This window comes from Nanorana parkeri, unplaced genomic scaffold (assembly GCF_000935625.1).
Source record: "Nanorana parkeri isolate BGI_ZX_2015 unplaced genomic scaffold, ASM93562v1 scaffold412, whole genome shotgun sequence".
Taxonomy (NCBI): Eukaryota; Metazoa; Chordata; class Amphibia; order Anura; family Dicroglossidae; genus Nanorana; species Nanorana parkeri.
The window spans coordinates 1,154,873-1,173,404 of NW_017306680.1; the positions used below are offsets into that span (position 1 = coordinate 1,154,873).

Sequence of the window (18,532 nt, forward strand, 5' to 3'; positions counted from 1 at the left end):
GATCTACCAGTAGCTCTCAAAGCTGATGCTGGTAGATCAGGAAGGGTGTGAATGGCGGCCCCTTTATTCCATTTTGGTATATTTATTTAGCTGTGCACACATGATTACCTATTAGCCTGGGTCTGCTTAGCCATGCTCCCTGACACCTTTCTGGTGGATACTGGTGGTTGAAGTGCTATGCATTACATCAAAGAATATTAGTTTACACAGCCTGTTGCACTACACTGTTTGCAAAATACAGCAAGGTGAGCCAGGAGTGAGAGCAAGGAGAGACAGACAGGAAAGAGAGAGAGGAGAGACAGCCAGGAGGATGAGCAACGAGAGACAGCCAGGAAGGAGGGCGAGGGAGGTTTTTTTTTTCGTTGGTAGATCTCATGTAGCTCGTCATTTGAAAAGTATATCTTAACACAAAAAATTGTGGAAACCCCTGGTCTAAGGACTGATTTTATTTCTTTCGTTTATCTATTTTATAAAGTTTTGGCACCCTTTTCCTGCTCTTTAATTGTTTGTTTGTTTTTTATCCACATATACAGTGTCACAAGAAACTACCTTGACTGGCTAACTTCCATTCCTTGGGGGAAGTACAGTCAAGAGAACTTGGATCTGCGGAGAGCAGGGGACGTTCTGGAGGAAGATCACTATGGAATGGAAGATGTCAAAAAAAGAATCCTGGTGAGTATTCTAGCGATATCTCCTTATATTTAACCCCTTCATGACTGAGGCCTTTTTTTTTCTTAATGTTTTGCACCCATGTTATATTCCACATTATAGGCCTGAAAAGTACTTAAAACACCCAAATATTATATATTTTCTGAAAGCCAAGACCCTATAGAATAAAATGGTGGCAGTTGCACGATATTAGCGCAACTGCTTATCAAACCCCAAAATTTTGTGAAAAATGCACTTAAATGCCCCAAAACACTAACATTTTTTTTCATAAAATATAAAAGATGAGGTTACAACGAGTAAATAGATACCCAACATGCCCAGGTTAAAAATTGTGTGCGTCCGTGAACCAGCGACAAAATTCAGTACCCCAAAAAATCCATAGACGAGCCCCCACAGGTCATCAGTTTTAGAGATACTCAAAATCACTGGCCCTAGATGACGTGTGCAGCGATGTTCAACATGTGCTACACATGTGTTTGTCATTTTTGTTATACGTAGGCGCACCCAACGCATGTTTACGTAAAGACGCTCAGGGGCGGGGGAACTTTTTTTTAAAAAAATGTAAATTTTTACATTTAATGTCAATTTTAAAAACTTTTTTTTGTTTTTTTTATTGCTATCGCATAGGCAGGCTTACAAGCCCCCAATGTGATAGCAGCTGGTGGTGACACTCCTAAATAAGCTATTGAAGTGCAGATCGCACTTCAGTAGCTTATAGCTGGGCTTCAGGAGCCCAGCACTGACAGCTATGGGACCGGAAGTGATGCAATCTGCATCGCTCCCGGTCCCATAGAACGGGGAGGGGATCGACGAACGGAGGTTCGTCCATCTCCTCCCCGGCTTGCCGCCAACTGGCCCATAGAAGTGATCTGGCGCCCGCTGAGCCACCAGAATCGCTTCTACTGTAAAGCCGACAGTCGGCTTTACAAATTTAAACAGTCTGTTTAAACAGCCCCGATGCCAGCGACGTACACTGTACGTCGTTGGTCATGAAGGGGTTAAAGAATTTTTTTTAAAACAAACACTAAAGGAGCAGTGGTGCACTTCACTTGGCTTAAATGTATGAAAACAGCAGATCATTAGCAGTTAAAACCTTCATTTTGCTGCTGTTTGTTCCTATATTTTATGGTACGGTGTTTTTATATTTTTACAGGAGTTCATAGCCGTGAGTCAACTACGAGGAAGTACTCAGGGGAAGATTCTTTGCTTTTACGGCCCACCTGGAGTGGGTAAAACTAGCATTGCCCGTTCCATTGCGCGTGCATTGAACAGGGAGTACTTTCGCTTTAGTGTAGGAGGACTGACTGACGTGGCTGAGATTAAGGGTCACAGGTAAGGGATTTTTGTATGTCTCTCAATGAATTGTTCGAATGAATAATGCTATATTTATGAAAATTATTTACCTACAACAGCGTAATTTACTAAGCTGGTGCAGTTGTAGCGGACATTAACGGAGAACTATGAGGTGAGTGATTTTCACTCATCCTCATAGTTCTAGCCGACCTGTGACAATGAGACTGTCACAGGTCGGCTCAGTAGATCGGGAAGTGAGCGAACACATACCGGCGTTTGCTCACTTCTCTATCCTGTCACGGCTCTCTGCCGTGACAGGGGAGGGACTGGATTCCCCCCCTCTCCGCTCCGATCCTCCAGCGCTGACTGGCGGAACGGACGGGGGAGGGGGCGGGTACAGCTGGCTCTGCCTCTAGATAGGCAGAGCCAGCTGTCACTCACGCAGCTGGGCGGATCCGGACATAATTGTCAGGATCAGTTTCAGCTGCAGCATCTCAGTATACCACGAGCTGTAGATCACGGTATACTGAGCTTAGGATGACGGGAGGACGCTAGTTTGTGTCCTCCCGTTACCCTTAGGAGAACTATGAGGAAAAGCCCTAACCCCATAGTTCTCCTTTTATGAATTGGTTGGGTAGATCAGCAGATCAGCATCTGCAGTCTAGGAGCCCCCTCTTCCAATTTCTTCTTTTTACTACTTTTCCTGAAAAAGAACCTAATATATTTTGTACATTACATCATGCATTCCTTTTGTATGAGCCTCTTCTACTCCTATACAGCAGAAATGGGAGAGGGAGGGGCCGCACAAGGGGGCAGTTAAGTACTGGATTAGATGACGGGAAAAATTTGATAGAGAACCAATCTCATCAGTATGCTGCTTCACATTTATTTTTCAGTCATAGACTGGTTGCAAGGAAGTGGTCTAGCTAAATTATTTCTTTGTAGTTGAAAAAAATGTCGGGTCACCATTGTAGCTTTGCTGTCTTGTAGGGTTATGTAAAGCTCAGGGCTGGATGGACAGAAATAGAAACCCTTTTGATAGGTAAAATAACAGGATCTGCCTAGTTGAAAAGAGACTTTCTATGATCTGTAATGATGTGACACACCCACAACACTACTGGTAGCCACCTGAGGAGGTCGATTGGTAAAACGAGCTCAGGAGCAGCAGGTTATTTATGACAATTTAAGAGGTACTTTTTACTAATATATTATTATATTGTACAGAACTCTCGTATAATAACTGTTGTTCATGAAAAACATTGTCGGCTTACTTTAATAGGCACGTTATGCAGAGTGCTTTAGCCCATACTAACCAGTCATCTTACACTAATCTGACTCAAGTAAACTGAAATCTGACTGGTTGCTCACTTCAAAATCATTTAGATTTGCACTGCTCAACTAGTCCACAAGATTCTACAAGGTACAGTATATCAACTAGTTACATAGCAGGGCAGGAAGGTTTCAGCATTCTGGTGAGGTTAGACTGTTGAAGGCTGGTCTCTGGATGATTTTTCATTAGCCACCACTGCTTTTTCCATAATGTTGTTAAACGAGTCCAGATTAAGTTATATTGTATACAAGCAAGGAGCCTGTAAATGTTCAAGTAAGGGAAACCCCCCATTATTTAGTACAAGGATTATTACAACCCATTGAAATTGAATGCTTTTAATTCCCTCTCACAGGAGAACTTATGTTGGGGCCATGCCAGGGAAAATCATACAGTGCCTGAAAAAGACAAAGACAGAAAACCCCCTTATTCTTATTGATGAAGTAAGTTTCAGAAAAATGCATTAAATGATCAACGCGCACATGAATTTCTAATTGGATACAGTTGAAGTCATCATTTTTGCCATATGCTTGATTTGCAGTGCGGGTGTAGACTTCGTTTGGTATTCATTTTGTGAATCTCCAGATCTATTGTTTGATAATGAACTTTTTTTCAGGACAAATGTAAAACTTTACTAGAAAGAAAATCTTGGGTAGAAAGCCTAAGCCCTCATTCACACAGGAATCGACCCGCACGTACAGCTTCACTATGGGGCTACGCGGCCGTACACTAACCCCCCCCCGCACACCTCAAGTGCAGGTCTGTAGGGGGACGTGCAGGGCGCGTGAGCGTAGGGGGTGTACGGCCGCGTAGTCCCATAGAGAAGGACAGGGGCTGCGTACTAATTACACACAGCACCTGTCCTTCCCGGGAGCTGCCCGATACGGCCCTGCACGCAGCACGGAGCTGTACGTGTGGGTCGATTCCTGTGTGAATGCGGGCTAAACGTCACAACACCGCAAATGTATGGAGGTGTGATCTGATCCCGCAGTTAGAAAATGGGTATGCTTTCTAGTTCTATCATAGGAGAAAGATTATATGCGTTGTGTCTCCATGAAGGAGATTTATTGATTTCTGGTGTGTTTTCTTGGAGAGGACTAGGGAAGGATGACATTAGGCTGTCGGACAGTAAATGTCGGACAGTGCTTTCTGTGAACCACTCTTTATGATGCTGTTTTTAATTTAAGAGGAGGAAAGTGGTGAGATGTCAGTTCTGCTGTCCTGGGAAGTCTTTCTTTACCTCTTGGTTTAAAATTTTACAATTGATTTTAATCTTTACAGGTGGATAAACTTGGCCGTGGGTACCAAGGTGATCCATCCTCTGCTCTCCTTGAGCTTCTGGATCCAGAACAGAACGCAAATTTTCTGGATCATTACTTGGATGTTCCTGTTGATTTGTCTAAGGTAATTTGTCTATAGTTTTTGGAAAGTGTATAAATACGTAATGATCAAGTATTTACACTGCTCAGCCATAGCATTCTAACCACCCTCCTAATATTTAGTAGGTCCCCCTTTCGCCGCCAAAACAGCCCTGCCCCGTGAAGGCATAGACTAAACCTAGACCTCTGAAGGTATGCTGTGGTATCTGGCACCAATCTGTCAGTAGCAGATCCTTTCATTTCTGTATGTTGTGAGGTGGGGGGTCTTCATAGATCGGACTTGTTTTTCCAGCATATCCCACAGATGCTCGATTGGATTGAGATCTGGAGAATTTGGAGGCCAAGTCAACCTGATTATTGTGTTCCTCAAACCATTCTTTAACCATTTTTGCAGTGGCAGGGCAGAGTATCGTGCTGAAAGAGGCTATTGCAATCAGGGAATACCATTTCCATTCACAGGTGTACTTGGTCAGCGACAACGTTTAGGTAGATGGTATGTACTACGCAGCCCCATATACATCAAACTGTGATTCACTGTGTGTTCAGTAAACAATGAAGAGATCGCTGGCACTCCCAAAACACTGTGCGTCGAATTTATAAAAACTGGAGCAGACAAAATCTGGAGCAGCTGTGCATAGCAACCAATCAGCTTCTATCTTTCATTTTCAACTCTTAACTGAACGGACTGAAGAGAGAAGCTGATTGGTTGCCATGGACAACTGCTCCAGATTCTGTCTGCTCCAGTATTGATACATTCCCCCGTGTGTTCGGACACCTTTCTGTCGGAACCATTATTAACCTTTTCAGCAATCTGAGCTGAGGTAAGTCTTCTATTAGATTGGACTGCACGAGCCAGCCTTTGCTCCCCATGTGCATCAATGAACCTTGGCCGCCCAAGACCCTCTTGCCGGTTCACCGGGTTTCCTTCCTTGGAACACTTTGGAAGATCCTGACCACTGCAGACTGAGGACATCCCACAAGAGCTGCAGTTTTGGAGTTGCCCGAACCCAGTTGTATAGCCATCACAATTTAGCCCTTGTCAAAGTTACTCAAATTCCTCAACTTGCCCATTTTATTTCTGCTTCCAACACATCAACTTCAGCAACAAATTGTTCACTTGCTGCCTAACATATCCCACCCACTTCCAGGAGCCATTGTAATGACAATGTTATTCACTTTGCCCGTCGGTCATAATGTTATGGCTGATTGGTGTATATTCTGTGCTAGTTAAAATTAAGTTGCTAAAATATTTATGAAATGTAACTTTCTATTTAATATTTGAAAGTTTGACCTATTCTGTTTTATATGAGATTTCCATATTTAGGGTGTTGATGACCTTTTGTCATACTTGCATTGTTCTTTTATATGTTCTATATAAATCCCTCCCAGGTCCTCTTTATCTGCACAGCCAATGTTACAGAAACTATTCCAGAGCCTCTCAGAGATCGTATGGAGATTATCAATATATCTGGCTATGTAGCCCAAGAGAAATTAGCCATAGCAGAGGTAAGTTCTATCCTGAATATATCATATTTTTGATAGGGGGGCAGCCTCAACTGGCAATGGCAGCAGTAAACCATACACTAGACAGGCATACACAGGAACAGTCCAAGCAGGTTTGTCTTGCACTTTTATTAAGCAAAGCAGTAAACAAACACAGTTCAGTGCAGGAGGTCCATATTTACAGCAAGTTCATAGCATAAAATAAACAAAACATCTGTTTGTCCAAGCTACTAGCTAAACGTTTCTGAGTAACAAGGTGCCACTAATGGGTTCCCCAAAACAAATAGGCAGACTATTTAGTGTTTTATTGAATTTCCTGAAGTCTTTGCAGAACCTTGTGCTGTCACCTGACCTACAGATGAGCACTACTGGACTTGATCACTTGTTGTAAGACTCCTCAGTAATCTCAAGGGGTAACATTATCTGTAGCTCTTTTCAAATGGCTTTTCTCTGAGGTCCAGGATACCCTATAAGATGTTGACTTTATTTGTAAGTGAGGTTCCCTTACAGTGCCATGGTAAATGACATTCGTTCAACCAGGTAATTCTGAAAATACCTATTCATTTTTGTCCACTCGCTCACCTCCTGTATCTTGAGTATCGGACAAAAGTTCTCTGACATCCTAACCTCGCTTCATAATAAGAGCCTCCTGATGCTGTTTTTTTTTTTTGGTTAACTTGATATATATTTGGAGGGGCTTTCTCTTTTTGGGCTGGTATACCTGGCAGTTGACATTTTCGATGTGATCTCGCAGGTGCCCTGCCACTTTGCTAGACATGTACTCTCTATAGTGGGCACCAAACAAAAGACTCTCTCTGTTAAAGGCTTTGATTCTAGGAGAGCTGTTATAATCTCTGACCTGCACCGCTTGGGCTTGCTGCATACAAACTATGGATATGACTGCTGCTATCTTATCCTGAACTTTTGTGACACCCGGCCTGTTGCTTCCATGTGTACTGGTCTATGTCCAGGAGTCTCCAGAGACCTATACCGTACAAAAGTTCAAATGGGTAAAACTCTATGCTATGCACTTGTCAAATTGGTATCCCGCAACGTTCCTTTCCAAAAATCTTCCTGCATCGGTATATCTGATAACTGGCACTGGGGCAGTTTACTTCCTAACCATAAATTGTTTTGGGAAGTTGTCACGTACTGCTAACTTAGGGGTGTCAACAGTATTACACTGTAAGCAAATGTGTAGCAAGGTCTTAACCACACCCATGACATGCTTTACAGTTCATTAGCTGTCTACACTGAGAGTGCATACAGTAGTCTTTAGCATCACCATCTATTACAGTACTCCCATTCTGTCTGAGCCAAGTTTGGCTGGGTCCACCAGACTGACATGGACCAATGTGATGAGGCTTCCATAATCTAATAATGCTTCCACCCAATGTCAGTCTTATGTTATAGGATGTATTTGCCTTCCGGTTTTAGTTCCTAGGTGTGCTGCAAAGACAGGCTTGGCAAATAGTGACATATGCCTCGCCAGGACATACTCCATAGGCGCATGTAATATGGGGGAATTGAAAGCCACATGTCCCAGTCCTTGGCACCACCAGCACCTAATATGCCTTTACCTCTCTCATGGAAGAGACTCCTTTTGGGCTAGGAGGCCATTTATATTTGGAAAACATTCTTACCCTAGGCTTATGTTTTCCTGTTTTCAGGGGTTACTGGCATGGAGGGCCGATCCCAGAAATGGGACCAGCTCATCTACACTCTTGGGTTGCTCCACAATCTGAGCAGGCTTGAGCACCTCCAGTTGCAACAGCTTGTTTAAAAGGTGGAACAAATAATATACAATCTGGGACATTGCATGTTTCTCAGGGGTACAGCCCTATGGAAACACATGCTGTGCTGCACCCATGGTAGCTTTAAACCTGTCTAGGATTTCACCTTTGCGTTTGGGTAACTCCTTGGCGTCCTACCTATAGTTGTAAGTCAAAATAGGCCATTGGGGCTTGCCTGTTTAAAAATGGTTCTAGCACATCAGCTCAATTCTCCTGCGGTAGTTGTTCATGTTTAGTAACTCTTCAAGAGATGCAGACATAGGCTTTAGGATCATCCTTCGCAGAAATTTTTCACAAAGCGCTCTGCTCAAGGTGCAGAAATCAGCCCCTGATCCAATATGTGCATCTCTAACAGACTAACATGTTGCTGCTGTTGGGCTACAGTGAGCTGTTGCATCTGCTGGCCGGTTAAGCAAATGTGCCAGCATTATGCTGGTTAGCAAGATTGTTTTTTTTTTTTTTACAAGATGCAAAACTCAATTTACACTATAAATAAATCACAAATCCTAGACATTGTAAAAAATAGCACAGAAAAGTCCCATTCTCTACATAACCAAAGCCTACTGTTTTTCTCTACAGAGGTATCTGGTGCCGCAGGCACTAACATTGTGTGGGCTCGATGAAGGGAAGGCTCAAATCACATCTGATGCTCTCAATGTATTGATCAAGCAGTATTGCAGGGAGAGTGGAGTACGGAACTTGCAGAAACAAGTAGAAAAGGTGGGTAAGATTTCAACTTGGGAAATGTAAAATTATAAGTTATGTTAGTTTAAGAGGAACTAACTTGAGAGACAAACATTGGAGATAAGTGACATTGTAATTGGCTGTCTTTTATTCACTTAGGTCCTTCGGAAGGTTGCCTACAGGATTGTAAATGGTGAAGCTCAGTCTGGTAATGTAACGCCATCCAACCTTCAGGACTTTGTTGGAAAGCCCATTTTCACTGTGGACAGGATGTATGAAATCACCCCACCTGGGGTTGTGATGGGCCTAGCTTGGACTGCTATGGGTGAGAAGCAAAAAATTCCATTGCAGCATTGCTTGTTGTTATTGGTTCTATTCAGGTTTGTAAAACTGGGTGTTAAAACTGCAATTACTTTCAAACATCAATGAGACCCAGCTAATGGAACACAGTGGCTCACTGTGACCTTTTGCATTGTATACATAAACCATTGCTATTTCCACAATTCACTTAGGGTGGAATTGTAACATAGATGTATTGCATATTTTTGTTGTACAAGACTCTGACATTAAGGGAAGTTTATTTCATATCCCAATGACAGCCACATCACTAACCACTATTTAGTGAACTCATCTGGTTATATGTAGTTTGCCTACACTGCACGCCCCCCGCCGTGTTTCCCGGGCTCCGCTGCCCCCTCCTACGGGCCCGGCATCTTGGGCGTGGTTGGGAAGCTGGGGAGGAGAGTAGAGAACGTACGTTGACCGATCTCCTCACTGCACTGTGACCAGGATCGATGCAGATTACATCACGTCCGGTCCCATAGCTGTCATTACTCAGATCCTGAAGCCCAGCAATAAGCTATGGAGTCTGCACTTCAGTAGCTTATTTAAAATGGAAAGGTGATGCTAGGGGTCTTTTGGACCCCCAGTATCACCTTAAAGAGTACCTGTCACTGCCATTAAGCTATCACATGGGGGACTTGTAAGCCTCCCTATGTGATTGCAATTATAGTAAAAAAACAGAAACCGTTTTTAAATGGAAAAAAAATTGAAAGTCCCCCCCCCCGCTCTTCACATAAACGTATCGGGTGCGCCTTCGTATGAAATCGACGATTGTGCTACACATGTGTATCACCGTGCTTGCCAGAGTGAGAGTAATAATTCTAGGGCCAATATTTATGCACATCCCTAAACTGATGACCTGTAGGGGCCTTTAAAACGTAGTCTATGGACTTTTTGGGGTACTGAATTTTGTTGCAGTTTCATGGACGCACACAGTTTTTAACCTGGGCTTGTTGGGTATCTATTTACTTGCTGTAACCTCATCTTTTTTTATTGTATTAAAAAAAATGAGTATTTTATTGTGTTTTGGGGCATTTAAGTGCATTTGTCACTAAATTTGGGGGTTTGATGATAAGTTGCGCTAATATCATGCAACATAAAAATTTGCAACTGCCGACATTTTATTCTATAGGGGGTCTTAGCTTTCAGAAAATATATAATGTTTTGGGTTTAAAGTACTTTTCAGGCCTAAAATGTGTATTATAAAAAGGCCTTGGTCATGAAGGGGTTAAAGAAAAAATACAGTCCCTACGGTCAAACATGGTAGAGGTTCACTGATGTTTTGGGGTTGCTTTGCTGCTTCAGGCACTGGATGTCTTGGCATTATGAAATCTGAAGACTACCAAAGAATTCTGGGGTGCAATGTAGGGCCCAGTGTCAGTAACTTGGGTCTTCGTCAGAGGCCATGAGTCTTACAGCAGGACAATGACCCAAAGCACACATCAAAAAGCACCCAAAAATGGTTTCAGACAAAGTGATGGAGATTAATGGACTGGCCAGCAATGAGTCCAGATCTGCATTCCAAAGAGCACCTGTGGAGAGATCTCAAAACAGCAGTTGGGAAAAGGAACCCTTCCAATCTGAGAGACCTGGAGCAGTTAGTGAAAGAAGAGTTCTCTACAATCCCTGTAGAGAGGTGTAAGAAACTCATTGATGGTTACAGGAAGCGATTTGATTTCAGGTTTTTTTTTCCAAGAGCTGTGCTACCAAATATTGAGGGTGCCAATAATTTTGTCCAGTCCATTTTTGGAGTTTTGCGTGGAATTTGTCAGATTTTGGCTTTTTTTTTTTCCTTCACCTTTTTGTGTCATACCAATACAAACAAAAGAAATAAACAACATGAGAATGCCTAAACATTTGTAATTGCAACAATCTTCTGCAGGGGTGCCAATATATTTGGCCGTGACTTTGTGTGTGAGATTATATATATATATATATAAATCAGCTATCATTTTTTTTATATTTTACATGGCCTCTGCCTTTAGAAAATATATTATTGTTTGGGGGTTTGAAGTCATTTTCTACTTAAAATAAGATTTTAATGTGTATGAAAAAAAAAAAAATTGCTCCGGTACTAAGGCGGTTAAACGATTTTACCAGCCCATTAGTTTGGGGGTGGTACACTGAGGTGCATAGGTAATTTTCAACAACCAACAGCTCTTTGGTAATCTTTAAAGAGGAACTTTACCCATATCTTTAAAATAACAAAGGCACCTTTTAGAAATGTTTACTAATGACAATCTATAAACATACTTCAGGGGTGTGGAATTCCTATCGCCCGACGCCCGGGACAGGCAGTGTCGGGCGAAATTAGTTTTTTTTTCTACATTTAGCACGGCTGCGGGCAAGCAGCACGGCTAAATGTAGTGTGGGAGCCGCTTCGTACAAGTGGTTTTGAACGGCTGTACAGCCGTCCAAAATCACTTGTAACGAGCCTTAATCTCACTCCCCTTGCTCCCCCTCTCCTTTCTCTATCTATCTCCGGCGGCCGGCCATGTACCTCTCCCGGCTGTCTCTAGCTGCACGCTGGCTTCTTTTCTGCCCTGGTCTTCGGGGTCCCCCCCTCTTGTGGGGGACCAGGCAAATTAGATTAGGTTACAGCACGGAGCAAAGAACGCTTCTTTGCTGCGTGTGTGTGCAGTGATACAGGAATCCTGTCACAAGAGAACAAGCACAGTACTGTGCTAGAACTCCTGTGTTGGAGGTGACAGGGTCAATAAAGAGAGCCTGTCACCTCCAAATGCTTTCACACAGGGGCTTGTTAGCCCTTGTGTAATAGCAATAAAGTTAAGTAAAAAAATAAATGAGAATTAACCAATATTAAATAACCAATATTACAAAGTTTAAAAAAATAAAATAAAAACCCCGCTGCACCCACCATCTGCATGCATGGGGTATTGTGTGTGACTGGAGTGGGCGATCCGTTACCGCACAGCAATTGTGCACAAAATCGTGTGGATGGCCTAACGGTCTCAGAATCACATACCACCGCCGATCACACTGGCGGTGCCATTATTGTCTAATGGCACCCCAGTCACGCCTGGCAGATTGCGCGGTTTCCCGCCACAATACCGCCCGTGCAATCGGACATAATCACGGTTGGAAACACTGCATGGTGCTTGTTGCGAAAAAAGGTACATGTACCTTTTTTCAGTGATTGCCACACGGATGTAACTCCACTGAAATCAATGGGGCCGCGTGGCAACTGCTGCATGCAACCGCACACGATCGCCCAAGTCTGCACCAGCCCTAAAGGGTAAATTCACTTTCCCAAGTAATTTGGAAAAATGGAATTACCTGCTCAAATCTTGCCCCCTCCCGCTATACTTACCTTTCAGGGAACGGTCCTTCCCATCTGCCAATATGGGTGTACTATCTGTAATTGTGCCATGTATTCTGAATTTCGCTCGCAAATTGCAAGCACTCGTTGGTCTGCGCAGTCACCTGACGCCACTGACCAATGAGAAGCTCTTCTTGACACTGCTAAATACGATTTTGGGTAAAATTATTTTTTTTGTATCCGGACAAGTAGATTGTCATGAGGGACAAGTAGATGGGGCCCCCGCTTTAGTCCTTGGACGAGTAGTTTTTTCATAAATGTCCACACCCCTGATACTTCAAGATAATTGTAGGATTTTCTGCGTGAAGTGGTGCATTATCTGACAGAAATGCAGGGGTGCCAATATTTTTGCCCATGACTGCAGACAACCTAGGACACATTACTGATTTTTCTGTGTCTAAAAATCTTTAAAAAGCCTCTTTTCTTAGTAAAGACAGTTTGCTTGTTCTGAATTTACCTGATGTTGGTAAATAGGGAATTCTATATTATAAAAATGTTGTAGTATATGGCTATAGATTATATGTTTGGCAGTTAAGTGAGTGTGGGCTTATACAATCCTTTAACGCTGCAATTTTTTTTTTATAGGCGGTTCTACCTTGTTTATTGAGACCTCTCTTCGACGTCCATTGGCCAAAGAAAGTAAAGATGGTTCCCTTGAAGTAACGGGACAGCTTGGGGATGTTATGAAGGAAAGTGCCAAGATTGCATACACATTTGCACGTGCCCTCCTGATGAAGAAACAACCAGATAATGATTTCTTGGTTACCTCTCACATTCATTTGCATGTTCCAGAGGTAAGAGTTACTTTTTAAATGTGCCGGTATTAACTATGAAAATGTATAGAGGTGCACCGAAATAGAAATGTAAAAACCGAAATAATAAAAAAAATTGGAAGGCCGAAACCGAAAATATATTTTTTTTATATTTTATTTTTATTTAGATTTATAAACTTTTTAATTTTTCTATTTTTATTCCTTTTTTTAATTAAATATTTGTATTTTTTTCTTTTTAGGGGCTTTGGGAAATATTAGGGGTCTAAACAGACCCCTGATATTTCCATTTTAAATTAGAAAAAGAGATTGAGAACACAGTCTCAATCTCTTTTTCTGTATCCGCTGTAATCAATGAACAGGAATCCTCTGAGTGTTCCTGTTCATTGATAGCTTGAGAACATTGTGTGTTTACTATACCTACAATTATGAATGAACAGGAGGTAATGATGTAGATCACTTCCCATTCATTCATAATTGAGGATATAGTAAACATACCATGTCCTCAATTAAGTACAAACACTCAGCGATCACTGACACTGACACGCTGTCACAGGAGGCTGAGCGATTAGTGCAGAGAGGAGAGCTCAGTCTCCTGTGACAGCGTGGGCTGTCTCCGCCTCCACACCGCTCTGCCGGACTGTGATAGGCGGCTGAACGAGGTGGGAGGAGAGACACCGGCCACTCGCATCGCTCTCCTCCCGCAGCGCTCGGCCGGTTGTCACTTTCTCTCCTCCCCGCTGGGACACAGAACAGCGCCCAGCGGGAAGGAAAGAAATCGGGGATGTGCCGATGTATCGGCAGGAAAATGGCACTTTCGGCATTCAGCCAAAAGTGCCATTTTCGGCCGATATGTTTGGGCGGCTGATATATCGGTGCATCCCTACTAATGATAATTGTTAAATAATTTTGATGTTGCGGTAATAAACTCTAGAAACCAGTAGTACTGCAAAAATCCTCACTGCTCCGATTCTGCAGCCCAGCCCACGCTGGGGGGGATTTATCAAAACTGGAGCAGATAAAATCTGGAGCAGTTGCCCATGGCAACCAGTCAAACTCTCTTCAGTTTGTTCAGTTAAGCTTTGACAATGAAAGGGAGAAGCTGATTGGTTGCCATGCACAGCTGCTCTAAATTTTGTCTGCTCCAGTTTTGATAAATCCCCCTCGCTATATTTCCCCCACACGTGCAGGTTGTAAAGTGTGTGCTCACCATGCATGAACGGAAACCAGAGAATAACCACACTCCGCAAGATGCAAGCGATGAATCCTGTGTTGATGCAAAATCAAGTGTACATCCCAGCAAGCTCCCCAGACCAGAGAGCAAACTCCTCTCGCATGTTTCACCAACGTGGCTTACTCATAGAGGTCTCCTCTATGAGTAAGCCACATTCGTGAAACCTGAGAGGAGTTTGCACAGAATTTATTGTTTGTATCTTGCGGAGAGCACTAAACTCTAGAAACAGTTCTAAGAGTAGAGCCTTGGTGCCCATCCTGCAGTCTGAGGGCCACATGCAGCCATGTGGTACTTGGTGTGTGGCCCTTTGCAGATGGCAGTCGATAAAGGGAGTGAGCGCATCAATTTTACAAGGGGCTGTAATAACGATCTCTTGCAATGTTTCTTAAGCCGTTCCCGCATTCCCCATGTAAAGACCCCTACATTGTTCTGTTGTCTGATGTGGTTTACATGCAATGTTACATCTTCACTGGGCATTAGTAGATTCATACTTTTTCACTAGAAATTCACTTTAATTTTGTTTTTTGATAAGGGCACCTTTTTAACATACCAGAAATATCAATGTGGGAGTCATGCAATTAAAACCAAGGTTGTTGTACTATATTTACACAAAGTTAAATAGATAATTTTTACTATTAATAGAACAAGCCTTGCCAACATGCTTTTAATGTTAACTTATGCCAAATTATATTTCTCTTCTCAGGGTGCTACACCAAAGGATGGCCCTAGTGCAGGTTGCACTATTGTTACCGCTTTTCTTTCTTTAGCTTTGGGACATCCTGCTCGCCAAAATGTGGCTATGACTGGAGAGGTGTCGTTGACTGGAAAAATCCTACCTGTAGGCGGTATCAAAGAGAAAACTATAGCTGTGAGTATGACAAAAAATAAAAGTAACTCAAAGCTCAAGTCTCAAAATGTCCACACTCACCCACTGCTTGTATCACTGGAACAATAGAAACACTATATGTACTCTGAGAATGCTGAGATGTTAGAACAGGAAAGCAGCAGCAGCTGCACCAAAGTCAAAATTCGTAGGACCTTGTTCAGAGGTAGTAAAAGGTCCACAAGGCATTACACATATAACAGACCATACATTTTTTTATATTGTCTCTACATAAAGCTGGTATTTAGGTTGTGGCTAGGTGCTGGTAGACTGAATTATTAACCCCTTCATGACTGAAGCCTTTTTTTCATTTTTAGTACCCATGTTATATTCCACATTTTAGGCCTGAAAATTACTTAAAACCCCCCAACATTATATATTTTCTGAATGCCAAGACCCTATAGAAACCACGTGACCTAAAGCTCAGTATGCCGCGAACTACAGCTCGCGGTATACTGAGACACTGCAGCCGGGACGGATCCCAACATTACTGTCGAGATCCACCCAGCTGGGTGATTGACAGCTGACTCTGCCCATCTAGAGACAGCTGTACCCGCCCCCTCCACTGTCTGTTCCGCCAGTCAGCGCTGGAGGATCGGGAAGGGGGGGGAATCCATGCGGGGAGCTGTGAGTGACGGTCACGGCTCTCTGCAGGGACAGGATCGAGAAGTGAGCGAGCGACGGTATGTGTTCACTCCCAGATCTATTGAGCCGACCTGTGACGGTTTCATTGTCACACGTCGGCTCGAACTATGAGGATGAGTTTTTCACTCGCCTCATAGTTCTCCTTTTTAAGGATTATTTTTGCTCCATATTTTCAAGCCGCAGCTCACGTTCCACCCACCATTGCATTGTTTTTCTCTACCTTTGCTGTATTCTTTGTAATGTCAAAATCCAGCAGTGACAGCAAAATATCAGAACGGCTGCACCACAGAACTTGGGCACAATAACAAAAGGAAATTAAAATGTGTAAATTATTTATAAGACATGGCTGTAAACGTACAAGTGCATTGGCTGCCCAACAGCAGTCGAGCCTTTCCATATGGTGGATTCCACCCATTGCCTGCAGCTTATTCCATCTAGTGTGCATGCATAGAGTGTAATGGCTCTCCAGGCATTTGGTAAGTAATTTATAATTCATCAGGAAGGGTTTGGGTATATAGTTATTATTTTAGGAAGCCTTTAATGGCCTTCAACCCAATGAAGAGCAACTTATAATAAAGTATATCTCTTTGCAGGCAAAAAGAGCAGGTGTCACCTGTATCATCCTCCCGACAGAAAATAAGAAAGATTATTATGACTTGGCCGAGTTCATCACTGAAGGACTAGAGGTGCATTTTGTTGAACACTATGAAGAGATCTACGACATTGTGTTTCCAGCTCCCTGATACCACCCCTATCCAGGATCATTAATTTCGGTGTCAACCACTGGAATAGCATGCATGATATTGCTGCTGAGCAGCCCAAATTTATTATGGCTTAATTTACTCTTTGCCTTAGTACATATGGTATTAATTTAGTAAATTAAAGAAATTATTAAAACATTTTAACTACAATTTGTACTGAAGTATTGGCTATTCTGTTTCCCGATCACTATGTGGTATATTTGTAAAAGCAGGACCAAGATTATTCTATTTAGAAGCCCAACTCTTGAACAATAAATGTGTGTTATTAGCCATGTTTCAGACTATGTGATAATCCATTCTTATTCTAAAGTGTATACATTTCTTCTGCAATACCTGTTATTTGGTTAAAAAGAAGAAAAGTATTTGACAACTAATGGGTTTTTTGTTTTTTACTGGAAAAGTATGAACCCCTTCCTGGATTTGTTTCCCCCAGTCATCTTCCAGGACAGCCATCGAGATATAGGCTCCGCCTGCCTGCAACAGGAAACACATCAACCACATTAAATAAATAGACTCCTCCTTCCATCCCAAGTCAGTTTTTTTGTGTTTCCGCCGGCTACACAGGGACATCGTAATGTTTGTTGTTTTCAGGGCTCATGTTTGTTTGCCTTAGGGCTGAGCCTACCCTGCTATGCGTTGGGACCTACTCCAGGATTACCTGCTGCAGCGCATGCAGGGCTTCCCTATCGGACCCCCATCCGATTCTGGGCCAAGGTTCCCTTCCATCACTCAGGGAAGGCAACCATCCTCCTGCACGTGAGTTGGTGCCAGATGGTGGCCCCCCCCGGGTGTACAGCAGTGGCAAGGTGTGCTGTAGGAATGCTGAGCCCAGGTTGTGGACATTGGTCTGGCAACGACGGGGGTAGCATAGGAGAGGTACAGGGAGGCTGGAGGAGTCCAGGGGTCCCGGCTACCTTGGCAGTAGGGGGGCTCTTACCTGATGTTATGGAGAGCAGGGTCAGTCTGCGGCAGCGTGGAGGTGTGGGCCTCGCACGGCGGGCTGCGGTGTCTCTTCGCCTCTTGCTGGTGTCTGTGGTGGGAGCATGGGCTACGTCCTAGCTGGGAATCCGGCGGGTGACGTCACTGTAGGGCGCCGTCGCCGCCTGGGATACGCGCCGCGTGGTCAGAGCGATGACGCGCTTCCGGTGCGACACTTCCGGGTTTCAGAGGCTGCCTCGCGCTGGAGACGCATAAGAGCGGAGGCTCGGTTCCCACATGGTCACAGCAGAGGCCGCTCGGCCACGACTACTTCAGCTGTACACCATACATGCCGACCTAGACCACATAAGGCCGGTGGGGACGTCAGGAGAGGGCCGATAGCGTGGTCGGCAGTAAGCGGCAAGATGCCGGACCGGGTGCAGCTACTCCAGATGTGAGAGAGCATGGCACGGGCGCTAAGGTAGGCGAGTTTTCTTTGGAGATTCTCCCCTTTCCTTTACCCGCTTGCATTGGGGGCCTGTTCACAGGGCAAGCTGGGTAGTGTTATGTATAAGATGGTGTGCATGCGGGCCGAGCACTGGCTGGTGGCATCACTCTTGTCATACGCAGGTCAAAGCCACGGAGGATAAGCCCCTCGCTGAAGCAGGTTGCTCTTGCCCAAAAGGAAAGAAGTGTGCCTCTTGCTTTGCAAAAATGTCAGCTTCATGGTCCAAACACTTGTGCAAAGTGTGTTTAGAGGAGTACCCTAGTGGAGACTAATTTACCAGGTACTTCGGGGGCAGGTAGCTCTACGGGATACGCAGAGAGCAAGGTGAGCAAGCAAGCGCCCAGTGAATCCTCGGGATCGCAGGATGAGTCACAGGATCAGGATGAGGAGTTGGGGAAGTGGTCTGGTACGTAATTTCTTTTCCCATCATGTGAGACAGATGAGCTGTTGAAAGCCATAGGGGATACGCTGGATATTAAGGAA

The 18,532-nt window shown here is 43.7% G+C and overlaps 1 protein-coding gene across 1 annotated transcript in view; it reads left to right on the forward strand.

The window, feature by feature from the left end:
• Window positions 1–16,901, forward strand: part of LONP1 (lon peptidase 1, mitochondrial) — a 33,645-nt gene extending 16,744 nt beyond the window's left edge. The window contains exons 10-19 of the mRNA XM_018559707.1: window positions 534–672; window positions 1,823–2,001; window positions 3,645–3,732; window positions 4,571–4,693; window positions 6,058–6,174; window positions 8,544–8,684; window positions 8,808–8,973; window positions 12,916–13,124; window positions 15,038–15,202; window positions 16,456–16,901. Of these exons, the coding sequence (XP_018415209.1) occupies window positions 534–672; window positions 1,823–2,001; window positions 3,645–3,732; window positions 4,571–4,693; window positions 6,058–6,174; window positions 8,544–8,684; window positions 8,808–8,973; window positions 12,916–13,124; window positions 15,038–15,202; window positions 16,456–16,605 (1,477 nt within the window). The 3' untranslated portion in view covers window positions 16,606–16,901. The remainder of the gene's footprint in view (window positions 1–533; window positions 673–1,822; window positions 2,002–3,644; window positions 3,733–4,570; window positions 4,694–6,057; window positions 6,175–8,543; window positions 8,685–8,807; window positions 8,974–12,915; window positions 13,125–15,037; window positions 15,203–16,455) is intronic.
• The last annotated feature ends 1,631 nt before the right edge of the window (window positions 16,902–18,532 follow it).